Source organism: Anomaloglossus baeobatrachus, chromosome 10 (assembly GCF_048569485.1).
Source record: "Anomaloglossus baeobatrachus isolate aAnoBae1 chromosome 10, aAnoBae1.hap1, whole genome shotgun sequence".
NCBI lineage: Eukaryota > Metazoa > Chordata > Amphibia > Anura > Aromobatidae > Anomaloglossus > Anomaloglossus baeobatrachus.
The window spans coordinates 36,922,967-36,937,387 of record NC_134362.1 but is presented as its reverse complement, the minus strand read 5'-3'; the positions used below and the strand labels follow the sequence as shown (position 1 = coordinate 36,937,387).

General features: G+C 45.8%; 1 protein-coding gene across 16 annotated transcripts in view; it reads left to right on the top strand.

Annotated features, from left to right (window-relative positions):
• NRXN2 (neurexin 2) overlaps positions 1-14,421 on the top strand; it is a 955,311-nt gene that overhangs the window by 471,598 nt on the left and 469,292 nt on the right. For all 16 annotated transcript variants that reach the window (XM_075326071.1, XM_075326065.1, XM_075326063.1 and 13 more), the window contains one exon: positions 14,043-14,216. In XM_075326071.1, the coding sequence (XP_075182186.1) occupies positions 14,043-14,216 (174 nt within the window). The remainder of the gene's footprint in view (positions 1-14,042; positions 14,217-14,421) is intronic.

Here is a 14,421-nt window from a genome sequence, read left to right as displayed (position 1 = left end):
TATTCCTCTTTCGTCATGTATTTTATACTGTTTCTCATTCTCAAACAATATTCTGATGACTGTGTACTGTAGTTTCCAAATAATAGTAGCCTTCTTAAAATAATTGGAGCCTCGTCTTGGAATTAGTTATTATTCGGTAATAATCTACCACGTAGCACTGCCGTCTTTGGAGAGACACCAACGTATTCACCACCCCAGCCGGTTCGCATACTCCCTCACATTCCCCCGGCCATCCACGTGTGCTGCTTCCTCCTTCTCCTCTTGGGCACTGTACATATGGCACAGGGTTCCCAGGAGTGCACCTAAGACCTCGTGAAAGGCTGGCATGCCATTTCCCAGAAATGGAAATTTAAGGCACCCTCCCATTAGGGGAGGTGCCTGCGCAACACATTCAGTTAGTCAGTATACCATTCTGCTAGTTAGCTTGTCACCTGCCTTGGGGGTCAGCTGCCATAGTCCCGGTCTCTGTCCTGGGAGAGATACCTGGCGTCCACCTCGCGGTAAGCGCTTAGTTAAGCCCCTCCCACTAAAGGGTAAGCCCAGGTCCCCCCTGTGGTCAAGTGGGTCTACTAACTTTGCTCCCTGAACCTACTTCAGCTGCGAGTGTTATGACACGCCCACAGGGTCTGAGGTTACCCGTCACTGGGCCGTGGTTCCTTTCCTGGATCGCCACAGTGGCCTTGCCTGGTGTCAATAAAGATGGGGATGGGGATGATGGGAGTAGTTGTATGTGACGCCACCTGTAGTTTGCGGCCAATTATTAGCCGTAGCTGCGGGACTTCTCTCTCTGCTGGGACGGATGGTGATGCAGCTCGGGTGTTGCAGCTCAACACAGGTAGAGTTAGCCCCCAGGGAGGACAGTGGTGGTGGTAGTCACCTATGGCACAGGGACGCGAGGTTGCGAGCGCCAGCAGTGATGGGACTTCACAGAGGGTGCAGTTAAAGTTCTTTTACTCACTGGAAGCACTCTGCCATTGGAGCACCGAGCTACGCTGTGATGGGCTTTAGCCGATCCCGGATACTTCGATGGTCGAGACCGGTGTTTCCCTCTGTGCGTCACCTTTCGACGGTTTCCCTACACCCCAGCTCCTAGGCCTTGGAATGGGTCACGGGTGCCTTCTGCATTCCCCGCGACCCCTGGGATCCCCTTCTTTCCTAAGAACCTGGGTCGAGCTTCCAGCTCCAGACATGGGCCCCGAACTGTCCATGTCTTTGCTTGTTCCTGAGTCTCCCCAGATGCCTGCTGCGTCCGAATGTATCTTTTCGACTGATTTGTGTGTGAGATGGCTCCTAACTTCCCCTGTAGTTCCTGAACTAGTGGGCAAGAGGTCCCATACCTCATGATGGCCACCCCTGCACCTACCCTAGCCCAGTCCCAGTGGAAGAGCTCTCGTGTTTATGTGTTGGATGAGTGAGTTTGGTGGTGATTTCCGGTGCCTTGTTGGCACCTTTCCAAAATTATGGCTAAACAACTTTATTTCAAGCATATGATGCGTGTTGTGGCAATTAACTGGTGTGGGCAATATGAAAATCACATCTAAAAACAGATAAAAAGAGGAGAGGTTGAATCAGTCTTTGGTTTGGGTGTCTGTGTGTGCCACACTAAGCATGGAGAACAGGAAGCGTAGAATAGAACTGTCTGAGGACTTGAGAACCAAAATTCCTGCTCTGTCAATGGGGGGTGACTGCCGGGGCTATGCTGATTGATAGTCAGCTCCCTGCAGTTGTGAAGCAGGGAACCAGCTGTCAATCAGCATATGTCGACAGTTATGCACAGTAAATAGAGCATAGAAGCAAAGCAGCTGATCTGTCAACATTACTTCAACCGAAGCCACAAAATTGTCAGTAGGAGCAATCCAGAGGACTTTTCAATCGTGGCAGAGACCCGTGTAGGGCAGAACAGGCAGGGGTTAGCCTCTTAGTAAGGAGGAGGGAACTGTTGGGTGCTTGGTTAGCCGAATGAGCCTTTTGATGTTCGGTACTGGTTTATAGAGCATAATGGAAGTAAATTTTGGAATGCGAGAATTTTTCCGGAAGATATTCACATCGATCATGGGTTATAGGAAGGAAACGCAGTGGAGGGATGAAACTGTGCTGATACAAGAGAGCTAGTGAAGGCAGCAGCAGCCATAAAGGAAACCTGTTATGCCCCCAAATGCTATTGACATGCAGATTTAGGGTTAAACCATAGGCTTATAGCCAGCTCTGTACTGATGCACTGTTGAGATGTCAGTTAGTGCCTGGAGTGTGGTTACACTACATACTGAGCGGTGACTGAAGCTACACCGGCCGCACCTCTATGACTGAAAACTGGAGGCTGACAGGAGGAATAAGCTTAATTTTTTCCCTGTAGCCGGGCAGCTTTGGAAAACTGTTAACCTGCAGATTAGCCCCATACCTGGATGTTAAAAGCATTTGGGGACATGACAACCTCACATTTAGCATGTATTTATTATTAACTCATACTGGCAGAAGTCTGTGCTTTAAATAGGAAGGATGCAGCTGCATGAGGCAATTAGCAAACTGAGCTCCTAGATCCTGCTCACCAGTCTGCAGGAATTAACTTCTGGAGAGCTGAAGACCAGTGAACCTGAATCAGCCGACGTCCGGTCACAAGCCTGCATGAATTTACTAATGCAGAGCTGAAGACCAGTGAACCTGAATCAGCTGACGCCCAGTCACAAGTCTGCAGGAATTAACTAATGCAGAGCTGAAGACCAGTGAACCTGAATCAGCTGACGTCCAGTCACAAGTCTGCAGGAATTAACTAATGCAGAGCTGAAGACCAGTGAACCTGAATCAGCCGACGTCCGGTCACAAGCCTGCAGGAATTAACTAATGCAGAGCTGAAGACCAGTGAACCTAAATCAGCCGACGCCTTATCACAAGCCTGCAGGAATTAACTCCTGCAGAGCTGAAGACCAGTGAACCAGAGTCAGCCGACGCCCGGTTACAAGCCTGAAGGAATTAACTAATGCAGAGCTGAAGATCAGTGAACCTGAATCAGCCGACGCCCGGTCACAAGTCTGCAGGAATTAACTAATGCAGAGCTGAAGACCAGTGAACCTGAATCAGCCGACGCCTTATCACAAACCTGCAGGAATTAACTCCTGCAGAGCTGAAGACCAGTGAACCAGAATCAGCCAACGCCTGGTCACAAGCCTGCAGGAATTAACTCCTGCATAGCTGAAGACCAGTGAATCTGAATCAGTTGACGTCCGGTCACAAGTCTGCAAGAATTAACTCCTGCAGAGCTGAAGGCCAGTGAACCTGAATTAGCCGATGCCCAGCTCAGGCTGAAAAATTCAGAAGACTCAGGTTGCTTGTCAGACTCTGTGGTGGGAACGAGTCTGACGACTCCGTGCCTCCAGGTACGTACAGGGCCGAACATCGCATGACAGCATGTATGTGATCGGAAACATCACTTAGCCTCTAACATTGATACACACAGATCCTACCATCTGCACTCGCACCATGAAGAATACAGCGCAGGCGCAGAGTGTTTTCAATGGAAAAGGCTGAGTGATGTGTTGGCCTCCCTCCATTTACAGCCATCTTATGGACAAAAAGGTTGGCAGAAGTTTACTAATGGAACGTTACTTGTGGGTTTGCAGAATAGATTAAGATCTCGAGTAGAAGTTCTTACGCCTATCAGAGCAACACACGGAGTGGGAGTTGTGGGGGCTTTGAAGATATCTTTCCTTAGTCATTAAGAATGTCAACGAACCGAGATCTTTACAGTCGTATAAGTAAAGTATGAAGAGACTCCAGACAGCAGTAATTTGGACGCCGACTCTTTTGTGAGACATTAGACAGTTCTCATATATGCAACTTTTATGTAAGTCGTGCAGATTCGTTACTTGTTCCCTAATTATTTCCCAGGATATTTGTAAGTACAATATTTGCAAACCGATCCTTTGATATTTCGGCTAGCTTCTAAGCTATCTGATGTTCTCAAAATAGTTTTCTTAAGAAGTTTTTTTTTTTTTTGGGCTCAGTTTATGGCGTTTCGTTGAAGTTTCCATTCGTTTCCCTATCGCTATTATATAAGTACCTCCTCCATTAATTGCAGCCTCCATTAAAGGCCATATAGATGTAGAAACCAAAATAATAATCTACATATTGCTCTTTTTGAGCAATGTTAATACTTTGGAAAGATAGTGTGAATTGTAACCTGCCTAAATACTAATATTCGAGAACGAGATTTTTCTTTTCCGTTCTCTAAGAATTATTGACTACATTATTGTCATACACATCAATCAGCTATAACTGGAAAGGTCACTGTCATTTCAACAAACTTTGCATAAATCAATACTACAAGGGAATATAGGACATTTTTCTAATGTATTTTATCGGAGAAATCTGCTTCTTTCCCCACTTATGAGCCACTTCTCCTGCCTGCTTCCTGAACTTATCATTCGCAATGAAAATCAGATCAAATCTATATTGCTCAAGACAAAATAGATTAAAGGGAACCTGTCAGGTCCTGCATACTGCTAATCCCTGCCTACCCCTCACAGCCTATATGTCATGGGGAGATAAAGATGACACAGGGGCTCCTTGGCTAACTCTAGGACTGGGGTCCATTTGCTGTCACTTATTCCAATGTGTTTCGTCCCCACCGGAGTCCACTCCATCGACTTCTGCTTCAGTCACCAGGCAGTGCCATGTTCCCACTGTGGATAGTGCTGGTGATGGAAGAGGATTAATGCCAGCGGCTCTGGTGGGCGCAGGCTCCGCTCATCCACTGGGCTGGGTTTCCTTCGGATCTGCAGTACCACTAGCTGACTGTAGGTGGCGTGTGTCTTCCAGCTGAAGTTACCATCATTCAGCTACAGCCAATTGGAAGACACCACACCCTTCTTATTCCCCCTCCTATCATCTGACCGCTGCCAGAGATAGTTCTGTATTCCTGGTTCCTGTTCTGTTTGTATAGTTATTCCCGTGCGCTGACCTCTGCTTGTTTTCTGACTACCCTCCTGCCTGTCGTTTTTGTACCTTGCTGCCGGTCCTGGATTTCACCTCTGCTTTTTTTCCTCTTTATGTCCTTGCCTGACAATTCTGTTCCTGTATTGCATTTCCTGTTTTTTTTTACCCTGCCTGACTACCATGGACTACAGCCTACCACAGGTGGTGAGCTCTGGGGCTCTGTGTAATTCCAAATCCCTGTATAGGGGTTAAAGGGTGGCAGAGTTCTCGGGATCCTGCTTGGTGAGCGGCTTTCCTCTAGCCTCCCTTTGCAGCCAGTCTGTAGCTCCAGGCAGCTGTTACACAATGGTAGACTTAAAGTTAGTCAGGGTCGAGCCTCCAACGTGGCCCTGTCTCCTGTCCTGGCCCTGATAACTACATGCTCACCACCCAGGGAACAGACCAGGATGCAGATCCCAAGAACTGACCAACAAGTAATGACTAACAGGGGTACACAAAAACTCATACACACCTAAAACCTGCACCAGGGTATAACCAAAGGTGCACTGGTAAGGTTACAGAGAAAAGGAGGTAGTAGAAACCACTTACAACAATCAGCAGATAGCAGCAGTAAGAACACATCCTCTCTGCTCCTGGGCTAGCTCCTAACTGAATAGAATAACCAGCAACCTCTCCAGAAAGTAGAGAGATTAAATACAGCCCAGAAGTGCTTAACTGACGACAGCTGAGCAAGTCTGCTGCTGCATAAGGGAAGGAATTATCCCATAAAATACCCAAAGGAAAAAAGCAAAGTTTAAATGTGCATAGTCTTAGATGGTACATGGGAACGCGAACACTGAGCCTGAGCCAGTCCTTATACAGGTGACACTATAGTAGCATAGATAATGATATTTTTAGAAATACTTTTTCTAAAGATCTCTTTATCTATGTTAGTGTATACAGGGACAGTTAGGCAGGGATTAGCAATATACACCCAGAACTGCTTGTGGTTCTGGGTGCATATTGCACCTGACAGGTTCCTTTTAACAGTTTAATGAGAGATCAGATAAAGGTGTGTATTGACGTTTATGAAGATGAAAGGAATGATCAACAGCTCTTCTGTCAGTTGGCCAGTACTCCCAACACGTATAACAAAACAATAAACCATTGGGTGTACTCCCATAAACAATAGACCATTGCGTGTACTCCCATAAACAATAGACCATTGGGTGTACTCCCATAAACAGTAGACCCCCATAAACAATAGACCATTGGGTGTACTCCCAAAAACAACAGAACATTACATGTACTCCCATAAACAACAGACCATTGGGTGTATGCCCATAAACAATAGACCATTGGGTGTACTTCCATAAACAGTAGACCATTGGATGTACTCCCATAAACAATAGACCATTGGGTGTACTCCCATAAACAACAGAACATTATGTGTACTCCCATAAACAACAGATCATTGGGTGTACTCCCGTAAACAACAGAACATTGGGTGTACTCCCATAAACAATAGACCATTGAGCGTACTCCCATAAACAATAGACCATTGGGTATACTCCCATAAACAATAGACCATTGGGTGTACTCCCATAAAGAATAGACCATTGGGCGTACTCCCATAAACAATAGACCATTGGGTGTACTCCCATAAACAATACACCATTGGGTGTACTCCCATAAACAATAGACAATTGGGCGTGCTCCCATAAACAATAGACCATTGGGTGTACTCCCATGAACAATAGACCATTGGGTGTACTCCCATAAACAACAGAACATTACGTGTACTCCCATAAACAACAGACCATTGGATGTACTCCCATAAACAATAGACCATTGGGTGTACTCTCATAAACAATAGACCATTGGGTGTACTCCCATAAACAATAGACCATTGGGTGTACTCCCGTAAACAATAGACCATTGGGTGTACTCCCATAAACAATAGACCATTTGGTGTACTCCCATAAACAATAGACCACTGGTTGTACTCCCGTAAACAATAGACCATTGGGTGTACTCCCATAAACAACAGAACATTGCGTGTACTCCCATGAACAACAGATCATTGAGTGTACTCCCATAAACAATAGACCATTGGTCATACTCCCATAAACAATAGACCATTGGGTGTACTCCCTTAAACAATAAACCATTGGCCGAGCCCATCGATATTTTTGAGTTCGGCTGACATTAGTGTACCGTGTATAGGGGCCTTTGTTCTAAAAAGTCACCTACAGTAACCACCTTTCAAAAGGGGATAACTTATTAACCTTGAGCAAAATATTTGATACAAATCAAGTTTGTATCAATTTTGTTTTATGAATTCGAAGAACCCAAAGAATTCAAATTATTTGTGATTCACTTTTCTCAAATTGCCTAAAATGTCTGCTGCCGTTCTATACACCAAAGAAGATTAGATCAACCTGAGATGGATCACATGACCTTGGTGGACTTCCCCTTAATGCCATGCAGCTATCACATCACATGGTATAGAACAAGGAATGAGGAGGGACATAGCCTGTATGAAAGCAGAAGCAGGGAATGCAGCAGCCATAGTAAAGGCCCCATCACACACACAGATAAATCTTTGTCAGATCTGTGGTTGCAGTGAAATCATGGACATATTGTTCCATTTGTACACAGCCACAAACCTGGGACTGATTGTCCACAATTTCACTGCAACCACAGATCTACCACAGATCTGCCACAGATTTATCTCTGTGTGTGACAGAGCCTTAAGAGAACATCACAACTCAGCAATAAAGATAGGGAGAAAAAGATTATAAAGCTGTGATGCTAATCACTATTCACTGATAGTATAGACGGAAGGTTAGTCAGACAAGCCGGGGTCAAGAAAAAGGAGGACACATTAGGGCACAGGGAGTAAGCAGAAACACAGTCAAGTCACAGGCTGAGGGTCAGAATTCCAGGAGAGTAAGTATAAGTTTCAGGGAGAAGACAGAGATGTGGTCAGGTAATTGTCTAAGATCAAAAGCCAGGAGGTAATGACAAGAACAGGGAGTGGGCAGAGAAGAGTCAAACAATGGTCCAGGGTCAAGAAACTTAGATCAGAACACAAGCACAAACACAAGCCAAGAGCACAACTGCAGAACCAGAGACTACGACTGGCGAAGTTCTGGGAGAGCATGCTCAGTAATGAAACAGAGCAATTACCAGGAAGGTGGAACACCTGAGTAATCAGCAACTCCCAGAACCTGCATGGAATCCTCTGCTGTCAAACAATGGTCCAGGGTCAAGAAACTTAGATCAGAACACAAGCACAAACAACGGCATAGAACGGCAATAGCACAACAGCAGAACTAGAGAGTATGACTGGCGATGTTCTGGGAGAGCATGCTCAGAGCAATTACCAGGAAGGTGGAACACCTGAGTAATCTGCACCTTCCAGAACCTGCATAGAATCCTGTGCTGTCAAACATCCTGCTCAAAGAAACATAGCAGGGCATCTCCAAATATGCAAGATGCTCTGCACAAAGGAAACATGTCACTGCCGGCTCTGTAGTTCAGGAATGCGCGGCAGAGCATCACCTGTATGCAAGATGCTCTGCACAGAGGAATAATGTCACTGCCGGCTCCGTTATTCAGGAAGGCGCAGCAGAGTATCACCTGGGTGCAAGATGCTCTGCACAGAGGAATTGTGACTTTTTTCTCCGTACTCAAAAACATATTGTTTTGCTTTGATTTTCCATAAAACATTAAACAAATTAAATTCTTGTAACATGTGAACTCAGTGTAGAAGATTAGTGTGTCAGGAAAAGATGATAGTATCTTCCAAGTTTTCAGAGCAATTGGAGGTTTTGGAGAACGTTCGAATTGCAGTGTTTTGAATTCTTTGGAAAAATTTGGTGAATGTGGTAAATATGAATTTTGAAAGATTCACTCATCTCTGTTACTTTTGTAATTAAATGATTATCTTATGGAAGCAGAGGAGGGGAGGGCGCCCTCTGCTGGATGCTGTGGAGCAAATATAAAAACAGGAAAACGGGTTTAAGCCGCGCTAAAAAACCACTGTTGCCAGGAAATTAACAAAATCTCTTTTTATTTCAGCATCCAACGCGTTTCAGAGACAAGGACCGTCTCCTTCTTCAGTCCTTGTCTCTGAAACGCGTTGGATTGCTGAAATAAAAAGAGATTTTGTTAATTTCCTGGCAACAGTGGTTTTTTAGCGCCGCTTAAACCCGTTTTCCTGTTTTTATATTTGCATCACATTTTGCACGAGGCCGCTGCTTGAACCACGCGGATACTCACATGCTCTTCAAGGGGTTGTGACCGGCACAACCCGACCAGGTGAGTGTACCTTTCTATATATTTTTACACGGTAAATACCGCGTAAGACCCTATTGCGCCTTCTGTCTCCCCATCTCTAGCAGGATGCTGTGGAGAGCAGAGCAGCAAATGAAAGGGAGTTGCTGCCCCCACAGCGCCCCCGCCGGCCGGTGCCCTGTGGGACCGCATTAGTCGCACATAGCTAAAGCCGGCACATAAAACTTTCTAGCTCACGTGAAAGCTTACGGGAAGGCAAATTAACATCTTATTCTCCAGAGATTCTACTTGGAATTTACCCGGTGCACATTTAAAGGGTAAAACCAGTAAGAGACAAAGAGGAGTTCATAATCTGCATCTTGATATTTATAGATCTAATGAGATTATGGCAGCACTCCGCAGACTTTATTAGGTGACTGAGTGATTCATTCACTTGTCACCAGTCATAGACTCCCTGCATGATCTGCAAATCTAACGCTCGGCCAGACTTTGATATTGCTTCATTAGTGAAGCCTCACACAAATAGATTGATTGATACAGTAAGTCTGTATCAATTGTATGTGTCTGTCTCTGCCTCTAACGTTCAACCCTGGAGAGCTATTAATGGGAAAGTTGGGAAAGAAGAATTAAATGGGTTGTCACCGGTTGTCATTTTTCCAGCCATGGACTGATTAAAAATAATAACAAAACGGAGACATACTCACCTTCCAGCGCCCCCGCAGATTTAGCACGGGCAGCTCGGGAAGTCTCCGCCAAGCCAAGGGTCTGCGCCGGTCAGAAATCATAGTATCAATTACAGGCTGCAACGGTTAGGAGACTAGAGAAGTGAATTATCGGCTGTTCCTGGTTCCGCGGGGGCGGTGGAAAGTGAGTATGCCTCTGTTTATTATTTTTAACAAAGCCTAAAAAAGAAAAATAAATTACCATCGGACAAGCCCTAATGCCTTCAATATTTGTTTACATTTCACTTAATACATTTTTCAATAAAAACAGTAAATATTTATATGCCTTGTTTGCCTTAGGCTAGGTTCACATTTCCGTCAATTTGTATCAGTCACAATCCGCGGCTCTGGTAAACAACGGAATCCGTTTGGTGGATTCCGTTGTTCCCATAGACTTGTATGAGCGGCGGATTGTGACTGATGATGCTGCGTTGCATCCTCCGCCCGATTGATCAGTTGTGGAACGACTGACCGTCGGGCAGCAGGAACGCCGCATGTAGCGTTTTTTGAGCAGCGCAATCCGTATGTTTTCACTTCAGCTGATCGCCCGGCCACTGGTAATTGTGAACGATCAGCTGATCGCTCTCATAAGACGGCGGCCGGCTTCTGTGAGCCATTAGCTGATCTCCAGGCTGCCGGCTTTTGAGAGCGATCAGCTGATCTCCCGAAGACCGGCTAATGCTAAGCCGGCCGCCGGGAGATCGGCTGATCGCTCTCATTAGCCGGCGTCCGGGAGATCAGCTGATCGCTCTCATTAGCCGGCGTCCGGGAGATCAGCTGATCGCTCTCATTAGCCGGTGTCCGGGAGATCAGCTGATCGCTCTCATTAGCCGGCAGCCGGGAGATCAGCTGATCGCTCTCATTAGCCGGCGTCCGGCAGATCAGCTGATCGCTCTCATTAGCCGGCGTCCGGCAGATCAGCTGATCGCTCTCATTAGCCGGTGTCCGGGAGATCAGCTGATCGCTCTCATTAGCCGGCGTCCGGGAGATCAGCTGATCGCTCTCATTAGCTGGCAGCCGGGAGATCAGCTGATCGCTCTCATTAGCCGGCAGCCGGGAGATCAGCTGATCGCTCTCATTAGCCGGCGTTCGGGAGATCAGCTGATCGCTCTCATTAGCCGGCGTCCGGCAGATCAGCTGATCGCTCTCATTAGCCGGCGGCCGGGAGATCAGCTGATCGCTCTCATTAGCTGGCAGCCGGGAGATCAGCTGATCGCTCTCATTAGCCGGCAGCCAGGAGACCAGCTGATCGCTCTCATTAGCCGGCGTTCGGGAGATCAGCTGATCGCTCTCATTAGCCGGCGTCCGGCAGATCAGCTGATCGCTCTCATTAGCCGGCGGCCGGGAGATCAGCTGATGGCTCACAGAAGCCAGCCGCCGGACGGAATCCGCTTTCTCATCCAATACTTGTCATCCGTTGTATAACACATCAGTCACATGCATCAAGCAACGCATGTGACTGATGCAAAACAACGGAAATGTGAACCTAGCCTAAGTGTGGAATAGGTACGGTAGGTAGTTAGCAACTACCTGCCCATAGTAAAAAAAAAAATAAAAATGCTGGACAACCCCTTTAAGACAAGACCATCCGCTCACTCACTTGCTTTTTTAGAAGCTTTTACAGATACTTATCCTTAGTGGCAATAGAACCTGCAATTCACATCAATGTATGTTAAGGACTGCAGGACTCTGCTGTTTAAAACCTGCTAATTAGATACTCCTAACACCTAATTAATTAGCTATGCAACACCCCTGAAGTTGATCCCTATTAACCTTTGTGATTATACCTAGACCTCAGAAATTGTCCCTTATCACAATGTGATAGCCCTTCAAAGAGAACAGTAAGGTAAAAGCCTCCTGAGACAATGGATTGTCTATTTACAGTTTGGATCTAAATCATTTGCATTGCGTCTACATTAGCAATCCAATAAGCAAAGAGTTGTGTTTATACAACAGTGATCATTTAAAGGGATTGTTCAGTTTTAGAAAATGTTCTGCATTTTGTCAAAGCATAACTGTCACGAGTGTCTCTCGTGGTTGAGAGATGTGTGACGGTCCTGTGATCTGAGCTTCTCTCATTATTATTATTATTTGGTGGCTCAGCATATTAGGTGTTGTGCCTTTTTCACCTATCTGTCTACCTTTCCCTTCCTGTTGATTAGTACAGTGGTAGGACTAGTGTCTCTCGTCAGCCATCTCACTAGCCAGGGCTAGTGAGGGATTAGGTATCCAGCTCGACTCCGCACAGGGACATTAAGGAGCTCAGGAAACAGCTTGAGGTGACTCCTCACCCTTCTTCCTAGCTGCAGGGCCCACAGTTGTAAAAGTGTCCCCATTGCCCCCCTTGTTTGTGTTCTGTTGTGTAGTGTGCCAGACGTCCATTAGTCTGAGTGCAGCTGTCACGCACTATATTCGGACACTATGTACTCCGATCATGACAATAACAGAACCAAGCTGGACCCGCTTTCCTCGAGTCCACCAGCGAGTCTGCGCCGTTGCCCCCTGGTGTCTGGCATCGGTTGCGGCACTGATGTAACAAAAATAGTACTGCAGCTAATCAATGAACTTAGCGGCTTGGCCCATGTACACTGAATACCCCCTTCAGAGTTGCAGACCTCACTGATTGACTGCAGCGCTATTGTTGTGACATCAATGCCAGACACCAGGAGTAGCACTGGAGAATCATCGGTGGACCTGGGGAAGGGGAATACAGCACAGTTTAGCCAGGCTAGAACATTGTCTGAAAGGAAACAATCCCTTTAATGATCGACCTTTTTGTGGTTGTTTGAGATGGCGTTAGTATAAGAAGCTTATGTGTCAGCTAATATGATTTTGTTGGAAAGACGGACAGAGAGACAGACAGAGAGAGAGACAGAGAGAGACAGAGAGCGACGGAGAGAGAAACAGAGAGACAGAGAGATAGAGAGACAGAAAGAGACAGACAGAGAGACAAACAGAAAAATACAGACAGAGAGACAGACAAAGAGACAAACAGAGAAATACAGACAGAGAGACAGACCGAGAAAGACAGTGAGACAGACAGACAGAGAACGACAGACAGAGAGACAGACAGACAGACAGACAGGGAGACAGACAGATAGAGAAAAACAGAGAAAGACAGACAGAGAAAGACAGACAGAGAGACAGACAGAGAAAAACAGAGAGAGAGATAGACAGAGAGACAGACAGACAGAGAGAGACAGACAGAGAAAAACAGAGAGAGAGAGATAGACAGAGAGACAGACAGAGAGAGACAGACAGAGAAAAACAGAGAGAGACAGACAGAGAAAGACAGACAGAGAGACAGACAGACAGAGAAAAGCAGAGAGAGACAGACAGAGAAAGACAGACAGCGAGACAGACAGAGAAAAACAGAGAGAGAGACATACAGAGAGAGACAGAGACAGACAGAGAGAAGCAGAAAGAGAGAGAGACAGAGCTGGAGAGAGAGAGAGAGAGATAGAGAGACAGACAAAGAGAGAGAAATGGATAGCGAGAGATGGACAGACAGAAAGAGACAGAGAAAGAAACAGAGATAGAGAGACAGAGCGTGAGAGAGAAAAACAGGCAGACAGAGAGACAAGCAGACAAAGAGAGATAGAGAGAGAGACATAGAGACAGACAGAGAGGACAGACCGACAGAGAGCGAGTGGGAGATAGTCAGAGAGACACTTAGTTACTATCCCGGGCAACGTTGGATACTATAGCTAGTATAAAATATAATAAAAAAAAATGTGTGTGTATGTATTTATTATATTTCTTAATTTGACTTAGAAATCTCATGGGGAACTGTATTTTTGTTAGTCAGTATCTCGCTGTAACTGGGGCATCTATATGATCCCCAGTTACAGGTACAACACCACCCCAGCCATCAGTCACTGCAGAGGTAATCTGGACCTCCTAATATTCCTGGCAGACACCCATTAATTATGTGATCGAAGAGTCTAATAGATGATTGCATTGCGTCAACGTTCCCTTTTCTCTAATTAGTCAAATGATCTCATTTTTATGCATCTGTAGAAAATTTAAGTGCTTATTTTTAAACATTTTTGTTCTTCTGACTAATTTTCCTTTTTCTTCCCACCACCTTATTTTGTGTTTCATCTCCAGGTGAACTATATATTGGTGGGCTTCCTAGAAATTTGTACGCCACTCTTCCAAAACTGGTTGCGTCTCGAGATGGTTTTCAGGGCTGTCTTGCCTCTGTGGATCTCAATGGTCGCCTTCCTGATCTCTTGACCGATGCTCTCCACCGAATAGGCCCTGTGGATCGAGGCTGTGATGGTAAGAGTGTAAAATATCTGAGAGTATATCATTGTGCTGGGATCTCAGTCACTCCGTCATGTCAAAAGTTTTCCACAAAAGTTTGGAAGAGTAGCAATATAACTTTCGGCTAGGGGCCAAGGCTAGTATTACAGCCTAGTATTGGTGTATTTCATGGTCTGTATATGGACTACAATGCCTTGGCTGACCACCAGTATCCTGACCC